At 44.2% G+C, this 14,997-nt stretch overlaps 1 protein-coding gene across 1 annotated transcript in view; it reads left to right on the forward strand.

Annotated features, from left to right (window-relative positions):
- LOC129387563 (uncharacterized) overlaps positions 1 to 14,997 on the forward strand; it is an 849,695-nt gene that overhangs the window by 601,809 nt on the left and 232,889 nt on the right. The window contains exon 8 of the mRNA XM_072286147.1: positions 6,509 to 6,592. Within this exon, the coding sequence (XP_072142248.1) occupies positions 6,509 to 6,592 (84 nt within the window). The remainder of the gene's footprint in view (positions 1 to 6,508; positions 6,593 to 14,997) is intronic.

A 14,997-nucleotide genomic window follows, 5' to 3' on the forward strand; every position in this document is an offset into this window, starting at 1 on the left:
CATGGCCACAATGTTCTCGCAATGTATGTACGTAGAGCCCTAGGTTTGAGAACTGGCCGAGTTAGCACTTCATTTTCAAACTGCCACAGCGCAACGAAGAAAGAAAGAAAGAGCCTCGGCCGTTTGTACGTTTATATGTTGCGCTGGGCAAGTTAGAAAATGTCTGTAGAGTCCTTTAAGAACAACCCCTTCAAATGTTTATGCCGCGCAGTCCTTTGTGTCGCGCTATATTCGGCATTTAGAAGAAAGTCGCTGTTGTGCGCAAGAGGTTGGCCGTGATAGGTTTTAAAGGGCCACGCAGACTACATCTTAAATAATAAAAAGAAAACGTTGTGCAATAGATCGTGCGGCTCAATGAACTGAAAGCGATGTTTTCAAATACACACTACAAATCTTGTGTGGACACTGCGGCTATGGTATGAATAATTCAAAAATTGTTTTTTTTATTCCTTCCCATATAGTCTATTATTTACAGTGCCTAGCGTATTGCTCATACTTACAGCCGCATTACTATAACGGGCTACACTTTAAGTCATTAGACACTGCCTACAAATGGTCGCACCCTCTTGCATAATTGAATTAGGAAGGAACAGCGCCAACGAAGACGATCACAAGTGAGGAGAACGACACAGGACAAGCACCGGCACCTGTGTCCTGTGTCATTCTCCCCACTTGTGATCGTCTTCGTTGGCACTGTTCCTTCCTAATTCAAGTATGCACCATCTAGCCCAAATGAATGTTGTCCTGAACTCTTGCATAATATACGCCTGCCATTCTCTACCAGATCCCCTGTTGCGCTATCTTCTGCCGATTCTTTCCCCAACGTCGCGCCCTCTTGCGTAAAATACTCCTGCCTAATTCTATCAGATGCGATGTTGTGCTATCTTCTCGTGCCGATTCTCTCCCCCACCTCACCCTTCGGCTTTAAATCCTTACTTAAACTTGGAACTTACGTATCCTTCCTGTAGCTATATCTAATCAAGGGTACATGGCTGTTCACGGTAGTCTACAGTTCAGAACCAAATTCATCTGCTTTTGTTGTGTGACTGAAGCTGCTCTCGCCAAAGCCTCGCTCATCTTTGATTGCGTACATCTTGTTCAAGCCAAAGCCAAGTGATATGATAGCCTTGTTTTTCTTCTATTCTTTAATGCTCCCGCATCGCTGCAATTTTCTAATGTTCCAACGTAATTTATTTCCGTTTGTTGATTAATTTAAGCATTTCAGCCAGTTCGATATGATAGTAGGATTACCAAAGAGGTTAAACAATTGCATTTAGAGGCACGGCGACATACTGCGTCAAGGGAGCGGAAATAAAACATGCACATCATGGAACATCTCATCATCTTGATTTTTTTTCCTGCGTTTCTGGCACATACATCTAAGTCGCGAGTGCGTGACGTATAGTATAAGGAGATATCAAATTAGAGGTACCGGCGTCTTTGTTTAGGGTTCTGCTTTGTCTTCACAAAAGCAGGAATACAAAGAACCACATCTGTTCTCTCGTTACATTTCGCAGTACCTATCACCTAGGGGATGGCGGCGCAACGACCAGCGACAATTTCTGCCAGCTCACCGAGCCACCATTACCCGAGTTTAGGGTTCCTACTGACTTCCGAGTCAACTTGAGGGGACCGTTATCGACGAAAGAGCCTTTAAGTTAAAGATCCCGCCCCTACAGCCTCACCAGACAAGGTGGTAGCACATCTGCAATATTGCACTTCAAGCCTCTTTTGGTATGCAGGCTAGTTACTTACCCGAAGCTAAATCATGTTAAAGTAATGACGCTTTACTCTTGCTGCTGCCTCCCCCGCAGTGCCTGGAGCGTGCTGTGTCTGGCTTGTACGTTTTATTAGATTTATTGCTAGTCTGTGGGGACATTGAACCAGTCTTTGTCCCAAAGGTTCTGATGTATTTTGCATTGAATCTTCATTGGCGAATTTAGGTGACAGTGACTTTCTTCTCAATGTGATCTCAGATTAAAATGAGTTGATGAAGTGCATGGATAAGTTCGATGTTACGGCAAAAGACTATAGTGGACGTGCTATCTCATTTCAATGGTACACTAGACCCATTGAAATCGAGTTCTGAGATCTATCGGCGTCTCAACAAAAAAGCTACAACTGTTGTACTACACGTAAGCAAAATGGAGAGGGCCGTTACTTCTATACCAAAAGAAGTTTATGAAAAAAAAAATCAAAGTCGGGAAAGAACATTATTATTCATGACTTTCCGGAACCTTTGGACGAAACATTACCAATACTACGACGCAATACCAATACGTTAAGGACACGTTAGATCTGACAGTAACCGGGCTTGAGAGAGGCCACCGGTTGGGTTTAAGCGAGCTAAGGAAACAAGGCCTGCAATTGTCAAACAAGAGATTATCGTGAGAAACTCCTAGCGTTAAATAACGATACCATGCATTAGGATTCGAGATTATATACACGTGAGAACTTTTCCCAAAAAATGCGACAAATTAGAAAGCACATATTGGCGAGCACAGCAAAAAACAAGGAACGAAACGAACACATCAAATTGGTATTTGATAAGGTGTCTGAATGGAAAGCTTGCTTTTTTGAGGCGGGAATTAAGGCAATGAGACTGGCATCCTCTGAAAACATGCGTAGAAATGGCAACTATGAGAACCTTGTTCCCTGAAGCTATTAACCGTGAACTGCCGCAGCAATTTTGCACTAAGGTCCCGGTGTCTTCATTTTGAGAATCTGATAACAATCCATGACCCTGGATATACTGACTCGCAAAAAACTTGGCTCCATGACGGTATCTAAGATAGTGAAATTACGCCCCCCGGGTTCAACGTGTACCAAAGAGATTGCATTTCCAGAATGGGTGGGGTTTCATTGATTTTTGATGTAAACATAAAAATGATGGGCATGTCTGACGCCCGATTGTCAAGGCATAGTTTTGTAAGGTTTTTTATGACGAACAAAGCCTGGTCATTGGAGTAATTTATAGGCCTCCAAAAGTACATTTCATCTAACGCGAGTCATATTACTAAGCTAGTTTTGAGTGAGAATTTTAACATGCCTGGCGTCAGCTGGCCTACTTATACTGCCGCAAGTTAGACTCATTGAAGTATGAGGAGTTCATTCTCATTGCATTTTGTGTTGATTTAGCAAAATTGGTTACGGGCTATATTCGCTTGGGCAGAGCAACAGGAAATTAATTGTTGATCTTGTCCTTGTTAATAGCAATACCACTGGGAAATGTGAATGGGGCGTGCTGACAGGCATTCCAGACGTCAACGCAGTCATAGTTATGTTTTGCTCATTGAAACGTCAGATCATAGGTACACGTGCGTGCCAGGCTTTGGTTATGCTGATGATGTGGCCATTTTAGTCAGACTAGAGATAGCGCATACGATATTGCTCTCGATACGCCACTACACAACGGTATCCCCTTCACATCAATTCCATTTCTGAGTCGAAATGCTCCTTTCCGCGAACAGTAACGAAATAGAATGAGTTTAACATATGCTTAACCACGGAATACCACACTGCAAGATTTCAGGTGCTGTATGAGAAGTGACATTGTTGATATTGTCTGAGAGATATTTTGTGTGATTTTTCATGTGTTATGAGAACTCGTATTTTCGTGATTCTGTTTTTTGCGTGTATATAGCATTCTTTTGTTATTTTCGCAATATATTGACATTATTGTATAACATTTGTGTATTTTTTGTTAGTGATGTAGCGATGTTTTTCCTCTTTGCTTTACCAGTCGTCTAGAACAAGTGGCAGATCCAGCAACTCACTTTAGTGGGAGCCGTTGCTCGAAGTGAAAACGGGGTGCAGGGTGGAGGGGGGGGGTGTTGTCTCTTTCTGTTTCGTAGAGCTAGTGCTATCAAAACATTCCCGCCGTAACAAAAATACTATTATTATTGGTCACCACTCATCCCAGTCATTTGTTTCCATCGGTCTTTCCGCTCGTAATGAACTCGGGGATTTAAAACTTTATCGACGACCACACTTAAGCTATCCCCTAAATTTACTACGCTAAGTCTCTAAGTCACGCAGATTGGTGCTCGACGTATCACGGGGAAAACAAAGAGAATGCCCTTGCTAGAATGAGTGAGTACTCATCCTGCCCTAAGAGATGCGATATTAAGCGGATAGTTGTCTTCGGTGGAGTGCACAATTATTACATAACACACATAGAATGTTGCAGTTAATAAAATTACTTCATTTTTGCACCATAAATTAAGTTTATGCAATTTCATTCAAATAATCATGGTTCTACATTTAATATCAGATATAATATTGAGGCAAAAGGTTACTCCACGTAGGAGAATATAAGTCTAAAACCTGAAGACGAAAGGAAGCACAGCAACATCGCTACCACTTGCAGCATTACAGTGACAAAACAACATTATTCAAATAATTGCCGTCGAACGAATTAAGTGCACTCAACACAACAATGGTGACATTTTTATGAAAAAGGGTAAAAACGCAAGCTCAGTTCAAAGTATCAAATTCGAAGTACAGCATTTAGCAGCAACATTTTAGTGCAATATTCATCTCACTTTAGTACTTGCTATGAAAGCTACTGAATCGACATGATGACAGCGGGAAGGGGAAAGCTCCCCACACCTGCACAACATAATTAAAATTGTGATTATGCTTCCAGCTAACTGCTGCTCAGTGAATGAAACGCACATTTAGCTACGCCATCCCTCTCCTGGCGCAATTCGGTATGCCTATCAAACTTAGGTGAAATTTAAAGGGGACAGAAGGATCATGAAGGCAACGCAAGTGATTGTTTACGTACGCCAAAAAAAAAGATATATTGATTCCCTATCTTAAAATTGACAATAAGAGAGGGCATGCGAAAACGCTTAGACAACAAATCTTTATTGCAAATAAGGGTGTGAAAATTAGCTCACGTACTAGACTCCGTAGCAGCAGTACTTAAACAAAATTTATGACCAGAGAACTAGAATGTGAGTTTACTAGATTTAGGCAGTCCTATTAAAAGTTGTTCGTTTGATGTGGCGAAAAGTAAGCTGGGGTGGCATCATAATCTAATCTCCGCCGTCCCCGATTTGCGTTGGCGAAGCAATTGATAACTTTCGCACAGTCAACAGGTACATCTCTGTGCGTATGTAGCGAGGCCGGGCCGGTCAGGCGGGTTGTAGTCATCTGTGATTGCAAGCCATATTTTGAAGCAATGGAGTATGGAGAAAGATCTTTCGGCACTGCCAACGCTGAAAGGGAGAGTGGCCAGTATTTGCAGAAGTTATTTGACCGAAAGGAAAATGTCACCGCTGCACATGTAGATGACTTAACAGCTGTCCAAGGGATGCCCGCTCCTTCTACGCTTCCGCGTTTCCACTTTTACTTGTGTAGCCGCAGCTGCAGGTTAAATAACACTTAAGTTATCAGGGCGTGCCTTATAATGAGTGAGCCATACCACTGGGCAGTCTCCGTTACTGCTACTTTTGCCTCGACTTCCGTTTCGAAGATGTACAGTTGAGACTTCACAAAGACGAAGAGCTCGAGGACTCCAAAAGTATTTTTTGTTAAACCTGGATTTGAGGTCTTCCAACAGGTTTTCCAGTAATGGGATGAATAACGACAACTGTAGAAGATCTCTGCATCGAGCGCTGGAGTGTTAGACCTTTGGCTCTGCCTCGTCGTAATGCGAGGGAGTAGCACTGCTGTTTGAAGCTCATCCAAATGCGCAAATGCTTTCTCCTAGATAATTGCGAATACCTCTTAGTTTTTTCTCGGCGCAGTTAGAACAGCTGCGGTGTCCATGAACGGGTTCCTTGCTGTGTCCACATCGACGTACTCCTTGGGGTAGAGGCTACTCAATAGAAACGGTGTCCCAGTAGGTACAAGAAGCAAACAAGCGCCGTTGTAAACTCGCCATCGCAACAGCGACGCTGAGTGACCTCGGTTTTGCAGAGCTTTGCAGTTCTTTCCAGTTGGCGACGGCGTCGAGAGCTTTAGCAACAAAACCAAATAACTCTCGAAACTGGTGGACACTGTCGTGTCGTTCGACCCATCTCGTCTCACAAAGGCAATCAAATTGGTGGTTAAGTGTGTTTTCCAGCACAATATGTAGTTTTGAAACGCGGTGAGGAATGAAATTATCTTCTTCATATTCCCGACTACGTTCTTGGTGGCTTGAAAGCGCGATGACTTGGATGAATGCAAGTTGCGTGCGTGATTAAAGCACGAGAAATTAAACGCGTTGGGAGCACACCGCTTAATACTGGAAAGCGTCGGCTCTTCCCGAAAATTTACAAGACGATGGAACATTTATTGAACGGTCAAATGAGGCCTCATTTACTTGGAATGATCGAAGCAAATGAGGGTAAATTGACCGGGCAATAAGTATTCCATCGTCTCGGTGTCCAGAAAACGGTACATTTCTGGTGCCCTAGAAAAATGTTCGAGTTTATGATTGGATGCAGGCAGTTTCGGTTCTAGTTCCCTTGAAGTAGACGCTGAGTGTAGTCTTGGTTGGCCTTATCTTTTTCAGTGCGCGGCCACATGCGAGGAGGTCCTTCTCGGCCTGCATTGCTTCTTTGTGGTCACCACCTTTTGCCAGCAATTTGCAAAAGACGTGAGTGTCTTACTAACCAATTTTCGCTGACCAGTAACTTAAATTAAATTAAATTATGGGGTTTTACGTGCCAAAACCACTTTCTGATTATGAGGCACGCCGTAGTGGAGGGCTCCGGAATTTCGACCGCCTGGGGTTCTTTAACGTGCACCTAAATGGGTGTTTTCGCATTTCGCCCCCATCGAAATGCGGCCGCCGAGGCCGGGATTCGATCCCGCGACCTCGTGCTCAGCAGCCTACCACCATAGCCACTGAGCAACCACGGCGGGTGACCAGTAACTTGCTGACCAATCAACTGGCCCTAAGAAAGTGACGAACATCCTTAGCCAGGCGCTCAAGGATATCATGTCCAATCCTTCGATTTGATATTCAGTATATATCAAGCATCAAGATTGGTTGAAATTTTCATTTACGAACAATTCTAGCGTAAAAGAGTCTTTTTGTGAAACCTCTTTCTTAGTAACAGCAGGCAGCTGAGCAAGAAAAAAAAGAAAGATGACTTGGCTGGACGTATTATCACCAAAGTGAGCCATCAAGGCGCTCTCAAAGTTTCTAGTGAACGTAGGCTTACATTAAAGGCTGTGAATGGGTCATTCGGACAAGATGGTGTATATAGTCGGCTCCTACTACCTTTTCTCATCATGACTCCTCGTAGCCCTAGCTTTTCTCCTTATTTTTCTCTTCCCTCTGCAGGGAATAGTAGCATGCTAGGAATTTAGTAGCATGCTAGAACAGAGTCCAGCATTAGTGTTGGATCTGCGTAATAATTTTTTACTTACTAACTACGTGCTGCTTGAAGAACAAGCGCGATCTTTAAGTGCCGCGTAGCAAGGGGGTCAAACGTTCTGACAGAATAAATTTATCCTATTTTATTGTAAATAATCTTCGGGTGTGCAAATGAACTTTAACCGGTTTGAACCGGTTTGAAGAGATACTTTTTTCTCTTGAGTTGAAGCGAAATTAAACCGTTTTCGCTCAACCGGAATTAAAACTGGAAAAAAAAAAGTTTCGCTTCTGCACCCAGGGTGCACCCCGCATCGGGCTTATGCTCTGGGGAGCCGAGGTTCGTATGCCGGCGCCGGACTTGCCTTTTTTTTTCTCTAAGAGTAAGCAGGAACCTTCTCGCCAAGAACTCAACCAGAGATCGACCAATTGACCGATAAATCGACCGACCCAGGCGAAACCACAGAATGGTAAGCAAACGAACCTTCGCTTTGCGTCATCTATCCAGAAGCAACGGCAGCCATTCTACGTGATCATTCGTCAACAGGCAGTGTTATTGATTTTGGGGCATCTGTACAGCACCAGAAACGCCTTGAACGACTGATCGTGGGGCTAGTGTTAGACGTTAAGTGAGCGTATAATAACGTGACTCATTAAGAAATATTAAATGCATTGGGGCCTCTATGACTCAGCGGTAGAATTTACCGTTGGATAAGCTGCTATTTGTCTGACAGATCATTCTTTGCCGTTACTGATGGACTAACGTCTTTTTATCCTGCTTCGCGTGGTGTGCCGCACGGTGGTCTGTTAAGCCCTGCACTTTTCAACATGGCGGTAATTGGTATTTCGAAGTCACTGCTGCCAAGCGTACAGCTATTACTATATGCAAATTAAATCGGGATATGGGCCTCAAGTGTTACAGCCTACAAATTCAGGTGGGACTGCAAAAGACCGCGATAATGTTATCCACCTACATACGTATACAACGCTTGCCGCTTTCACCGGAAGTATTCTTTGGTTGCGCTCACATGCTAAGCGATTGTTTCGTAAGTCATTCGAATAAATGGTCAGATGACACGGAAGAAAATATAAAACCTAGTTTTAGGGATCATTATCAGTTTAGGCCTATCCTGGAGCCCTTACATTTTATAAATGAAATACAAGAGACTAGCAGCAAATGTTCTCCATAAAACTCAGAGTTTCGCAAACAGTTCACTTCTTCATTCACTTGTTTCTCAACTGAAGATCTATACCCTTCTACTGGGCAACCAAGGTATGAGCAAATTCTTGCGCCCCAACTGCGGCTTGGTTTCACTTTTACAAAGTCATAATCGTTCATAATTGCATAAGCCGAGAGCCCTACCTGTTACACTGGCGGCTATGAAGAAACAATCGGATATTTTCTCTGGCACATGACCTTGACGTATGGCGAGGCGGCTGCTGTGTATCGCGTTAGAGCCAGTTGACAGCCGGCCACTGTCAAAACAAAAGATATTTAGACAGTGGTCCCTATAGAAGTGCACTCTAAATGACGCGAGAAAGCTTGTTCTCTTTCTACTGTCTATGGATCTGCGAGACAGGCAGGGAAAGTGATGTTGGTCGCCTGCACATTGTGCTCAGATTTACACTTCGTAACTGCCCGTTTCGCCACCATAATTTAGAGTTCTTTTCACCCGCACAAGGGAGCGAACCGGATTTTATCTCGTTATTGGCCCTGCCTTTCCTGCGTTTCTCTTTTTCCTTTATCGGTAATTTGGGTAAAATGTGTGCAGTAAAACCTAAACAAGGGGTCGGCGTAGTCATGCGCTAGAAATCACGAAAGCTGTTCGTGAATAAGAAAAAAAGAAAGACTTCTCTAGAGCTCAAAATTCTCCCACAGTAAACCGAAATAAACGATAATTATTTCGACAAGTGGGCTTGTCTTTTTGGAGGCCTTAAATAGCCTTGAAAAAGACAAGTCCCCCTGTCAAAACGTCGGTTCCTGCTTTCACCTTGTGCTCGTTTTGCTCATCGTTTCGAATTTACATCTCCCGCCTTCCCCCTGTTTTCCCTAAACCACAATAAAATCATAGACCACAGCCACATTACACAATGAATTTGACAATAGTTATTTTGTATCGAAAGTGGCGCGTGGTGTAAGCCCACATAACGTTAAATAACAAAACTGCCAGAAAAAGGAGAGCAGCAGCGATAGAGCAAGCATCTTTACCTGGTTGAGGTGCTGCGGTGGCATACAATGGGCTTTCCTTGCAGTGCGTGCAAAGTTGAAATGGTGAATGAATAGAAGTGTTCTGGCGCGGTCCAGCGTTAGCCTGCCATTTAACACTGAGTAAAGCCCACGTTCAAAGCTATAAATGTCCCTGTTGCCTTGAAATTACGAAGGTTAGAGTGTGAGCTGCGTGGAAGTTAAGTAGTGGCACAAACAAAGCTTGCGATGAACTTTCAGGCTGGACGCTGCAATAGCGTTCATCTACGTATGAAATAGTAGCCCGTCGCGACATTGCGTGATCGATGGGCAGCCGATGGCATCTAGTACGAGCGATTGCACCCACCTAACCTCGCCTCTGCGGCGAACAGCCCACAACCCATCGGAGGGAAGTGTCGTTGCACATTGATAGAGTGTTCCTCGCACTGGCGCCCCCCCTCCCCCCCTGCTCTTCTTTCTCTCCTTTCAATCAGCGATACCTGTCGCAAATTTAGAAAGAGAGAAAGGAAAAAAACAAGCTATACTGAGGTCGCGATACTGGCGTAGGCGTGAGGCAAAAAAATGAAACCAAAATGAAATTGAACAGGGCTATTCAAGATATCACACCTTCCCGCCAGATAACCTTATGCCACGGTGACGCAGCGTATCTTCGAAGCCAATGCAGGATTGAGTGGATGGAGGAGGAGGAGGAGGAGGAGGAGGAGGAGGAGGAGGAAAAAACTTTATTCTTGTCCTGCACAAGGTGTTGCCACCTGCCTGGCTAGTCCCATGTTGGGACCGGGAGGTCAAGCCACCTAGCCCTATCACGGGCGTACTGGACAGCCAGGACTTGAGGGATATGATCTGGAGATCTGATCATTCCAAAAAACCGATTCCGGGAAATGCCAGGGCCGACCGACCCACACTCCCAGAGCATATGTTCAAGCGTGCATATTTCCATTTTCCATGCTTTGCATATAACATTAATGTCTGCAATGTCATACCATTCCTTTATTTGTGCAGGTGAATAATAAGACTCTGTTTGTAATTGCCTAAGTGTAACTGCTTGTGCTCTGTTTAGTCCATAGTGAGGGGGTGGAAACTCCCTCCTTCCCATGTAGTAATGTTTTGTAATTTCATTGTATGTAATGAGCGCCTCTCTCTCTAAGTTCTCCAATCCAGCAGAATCAAAACCATATGTAGAAGCGGCCCGGTCTGTAAGGTCGCGGGCGACGCTGTTGGCCGATTCATTTGGATTGACAGGATAACACTGTTTAAATAGAGAGAAATAATTATATTTTGTTTATTATCTTCTTCCAAGCACACCTTAAGATGGCCGTTCAGAGTAGAAGACATCAGCAGTGCGGTCCGTTGTTGAAGAGAGCACGTGAGTGTAAATGCGCAGGTGCATTCTTTTTCTCTGAAAAATAGGTGTGTAATTACCTACTTCGCTTACATAGGAGCTTATATAGAGCAATTCATGTGGATGAAAAATGAGTACACATGAATACACTCTCGGTCACTTTAAGTTTCCTTAACTTCAGTTTCCTTTATGACATTCGGTTTTCCGGTGAGAGAAATGCCCATTCAATTCTTTACATTCTCGTTTAGCCTAATTTCAAGTGGTTGTAGAAACGCACCGCTGGGAGCAAGTTTTACTTCAGGACGAGGCAGGCTATAACAGTTCTGACAGCAGAGTTTTGAAAAATCTAAGTACTCAACGGAAAGACCCAAATTCAATAAAGTTCGTGTCCCAGAAGTGTGCAGTTCCTCGAGAAAAAGAACTAGAGGGGAAAAAAGCCTGGGTTTGTAATAAAGTCGTACTTTTGTTCACAATATTTCCTCTACCAACAGATCGCGGCTGCGATGTTTTCATGTGGCCCTGGCGCCAACAAACATTTCTCGTGACTTCCCTTCGCAAAGCCAAGGTTTTGGAAAATTTATGGCCGCCTCTGAATCTCACGGTATGTGCCAAACGCTTCACTGCTTCCGCACACTTTGTCTTTCGTAGCCAACACAAGTGAAAGCAACTTCCCGCCGTCGAAAACTTCCGCTCAGTAAGGCTATACGGCACGTACTGTTCGTCCCCGTAAACTAGATTGGAAAACAAGATGTTATGAAAGCAGCAATAAAAGCTTACAAATTCGTACAAAGTAAAACAAATGACCGTTGAAACAAATTGCAGGCGGAGAGTGAAATGAATTGTTTTTTTTTTTTCGTCTTTCTCTTGGCAGTGGTGTTTCTGAGTGAATGCGAAGCTATGGTTGCGGGGACTGTGTTTCATACCTGTTAGCTTTACCTACGACTTCGATATACACCGACCAATATTACCCTGGGCTGGGTATTCTGTAAGTGCCCACCTAGTGGACATAGTGGACATTTACAGAATACTACCCCCTCCCTCCCTGTCGGTAACTAGATTACGCTGTGAAAGCATTGATTCCGGATTCCGCGTTCATGTTGTCAAATAGTGGCGTGGTTCTTATTAATGCTTCTTTGCCAACACATTGAAGTAGAAGTAGACGTAGAACTAAAGTGCGGGAAGAACTAGCAAACTATATGGTTTGAATGCAATCTGTTACAAAGGCACATTTTTTGGCTTGCCCCTCGCCGTAGCGATAAGGTGGATAAATAGCCCTTGAAGATGCTTTGGAGAAGCGATTCACTGATTCCCCCAAATAGCTTATCAACGTAAAGCTTACTTCTTCTTATCAGATTTCACTATGCTGACGGAAGCCTCTTGTTCTCACCAATTTTTAATAAGGCACAAACAGCCACAGTGATGTAAATTTTGATTAACGGTAGGAATTGGGGCTGCAAAAGAAAAGATAAAGAGCTAATAAGTTAATTATTTTGTCGCACGTATATGGGCTCGAATGTATTTCCACAGTGTAGGTAAAGCATGCGGATCCCTGTATATATCCTGAAGCAGGAAAGATCCAAGACACAATTGCAGCATAACACCATGTATACTCACATGCCTTGAGGCCGCACAGCCGGGCACACAACAACAGCCCCGGAGGCGCGCAGGTCTTCCACTTCTCTGCGCATACACCAGCCGTACGCAAGGGCCGACAAAGACCGGTCGGCTCCCATATGCATGCCGATTACTGCAGGGATCAGACCGGCTGAACAAGGGCTCCTAGATATGTCGTATGTCTGGGCAAGTCCATAGAAGGTGACATACATCAACGTCGTGTGCCAGGGGGGCACACGAAGAACGAGAGCTCCTATGTCACGGCGCAGAGAATTTCCTGGGGCTAGGAAAAAAAAATTTTAAAAATGAGGCAACAACAGAAGGTAAAGATGGATGCCTGTTCTTCGAGTGGTCGTTCGCTTTGTTATATAGTATGTCATGGTCAGAGTTAAGGTCAGAGCTGTTATCCTGCACCTTGTCCACAAAAACACTGCAAGGGGAGTTATTGTGCAGCTTGTCTCTCCTCACTATGTTCTGTACCGGCCAGCTGTGCTAGAGAGCAATATATATATATGTGCGTGTGTGTGTGTGTGTGTGTGCGCGTGTGTGTGTGTATGTGTGTGTGTGCGTGTGTGTTGGAATAAGACAACGTGCCACATTCTGTTTTTCCGACGTCTGAGTCCGGGTCCGGCTTTCATCAGGGATTTCTCTGAGGAAGGCCGTGCCACAGCCATAACGTCGCAAAAACTGCAGTGTTTTTTTTTCGTGCGTCATATCAGTGAAGCAAATGAAATCACTGGATCTGAGGACATATCTGACATAATATATATATATATATATATATATATATATCGCGTGATACCCTAAACCCCGAATGCTACACAGCTGGGCAGTGACAAAGAAAATACGATGTCCGAACACACTTGTCCTAGGTTTCTTAGTACATGTAGCGAATTAGGAAGTATTGACTTATGTGCGCTTACTTTCGATGAGCGCAGCTCGATTGTGCTTTAATTTGTTGGCATTCTAAAGTGATGGTGTATTCAGTCATAAGGGTTCTGTTCTTGTGCTTCTTATCATGCTTAATCTATGGCGTACATCTTGGGAAAATTGTTTCTGTGCGACCTACGCGCAGTGCACAGTAACTTTTAGGCGGTTTCCGGCCGTTTGTTGAGCGTGATACACGATTCGCGTCACATTGAAGCATAATATTTGGACAATATTTCAAGGCCCGCAACTCTGTTTGCTGTGTGTACCTATCCATCCCTTACAATGCCTTCGTCACACAGCCGCCGTTATTCCTGGGTCATTCCTAGATGCTAGATAGATTTTGGATAAAGAAGGAACTCTTTCTGCCGGACCGCCCGAACCCCAACGAAATTGCTCACCGCCGTGCGCGAGAATTAACGCGCCGCGACGGCGATGGGGCTACATTGGATCCGGAGGAGCTCGGCCACAGTGACCCCTTATTAACCTTTCACGAGATCGTCTCCCATTATAAAGAGGAACGCAGGCGCTTCCCGCCTCCACATCCAAATCTATGCAGATCACAATCGATCACGCTTAGGATGCTTCAAACGAGGTCATATCCCTCGCGAGGTTTCTTAAGCAGGATTTATCCAGAAATTGACCCAGAGTGCCCGGATTGTGGGGAGGTTAGCACTCTACCTCATATGCTCTGGCAGTGTCCTGCGTTACGGGATACGTCCCTCACCAGCGAACGGGACTGGGACGAGGCCATATCTAGTACGCAACTCAAGCTCCAGTCCATGGCCGTCCAGAGGGCCCGTGAAAGAGCGGAGAGGCTTGGCCTCCCGATTCCGACATGGGAGCAGCCAGCGGCGAGCCGGGGGCCCCAACGGGTCTCCACCGGCTAGTCCCTCAGGACCTCATTAAAGTTCATTGTCTGTCTGTCTGTCTGTCTGTCTTTCTATTATTAGCTAAATGGCATATTTAGTATTTCTTAACGCAGGACAGGAGTAATTGGAGATCGCAGAGAGAGGCCTTCATCCTGCAGTGGACATAAAAAAGGATGATGATGATGATGATGATGATGATGATGATGAGATCCTGTCAAATGAGCATGATGTAGCTGCACACTTATTCGTAACGACACCTTCAGTTTGTATGAGTAAGATATGTTGTTGGCCTATTATAAGTTCATCCTGGAAAAATGGCGCAAAAGAAAACCACACTAAGACACGACGCGAGAATAGAGATGTCACTAACAACCTTATTCACTGAAGCCCCCCCCCCCATTGCTGTACATATACAGGATCTCACAGCTACCTTCAACCAGAACTTAAAAATATGCGAATGCCATGTAGGTTGACAAACCAAACGTAATGTTGTTTCCCGTCGCTGGGAGATACTCAAATTTCTCTTTGTTTTCATTCTACCTAATTAGATAATTAGCCCTAATAAATTATTCAACTTCTCAAATATTACAATTTTATGAAGAGTGTCAAGGAGAAAATTGTAGAGTCACACGAAAAACTCCCGATAGATATTTCTGTTTCTCAATATGGGCTACATAAAAGTGTTTTTCCGAGCGCGAAAGAAGCCCGCAAATGCACGATA

This window comes from Dermacentor andersoni, chromosome 2, assembly GCF_023375885.2.
Source record: "Dermacentor andersoni chromosome 2, qqDerAnde1_hic_scaffold, whole genome shotgun sequence".
Lineage (NCBI taxonomy): Eukaryota > Metazoa > Arthropoda > Arachnida > Ixodida > Ixodidae > Dermacentor > Dermacentor andersoni.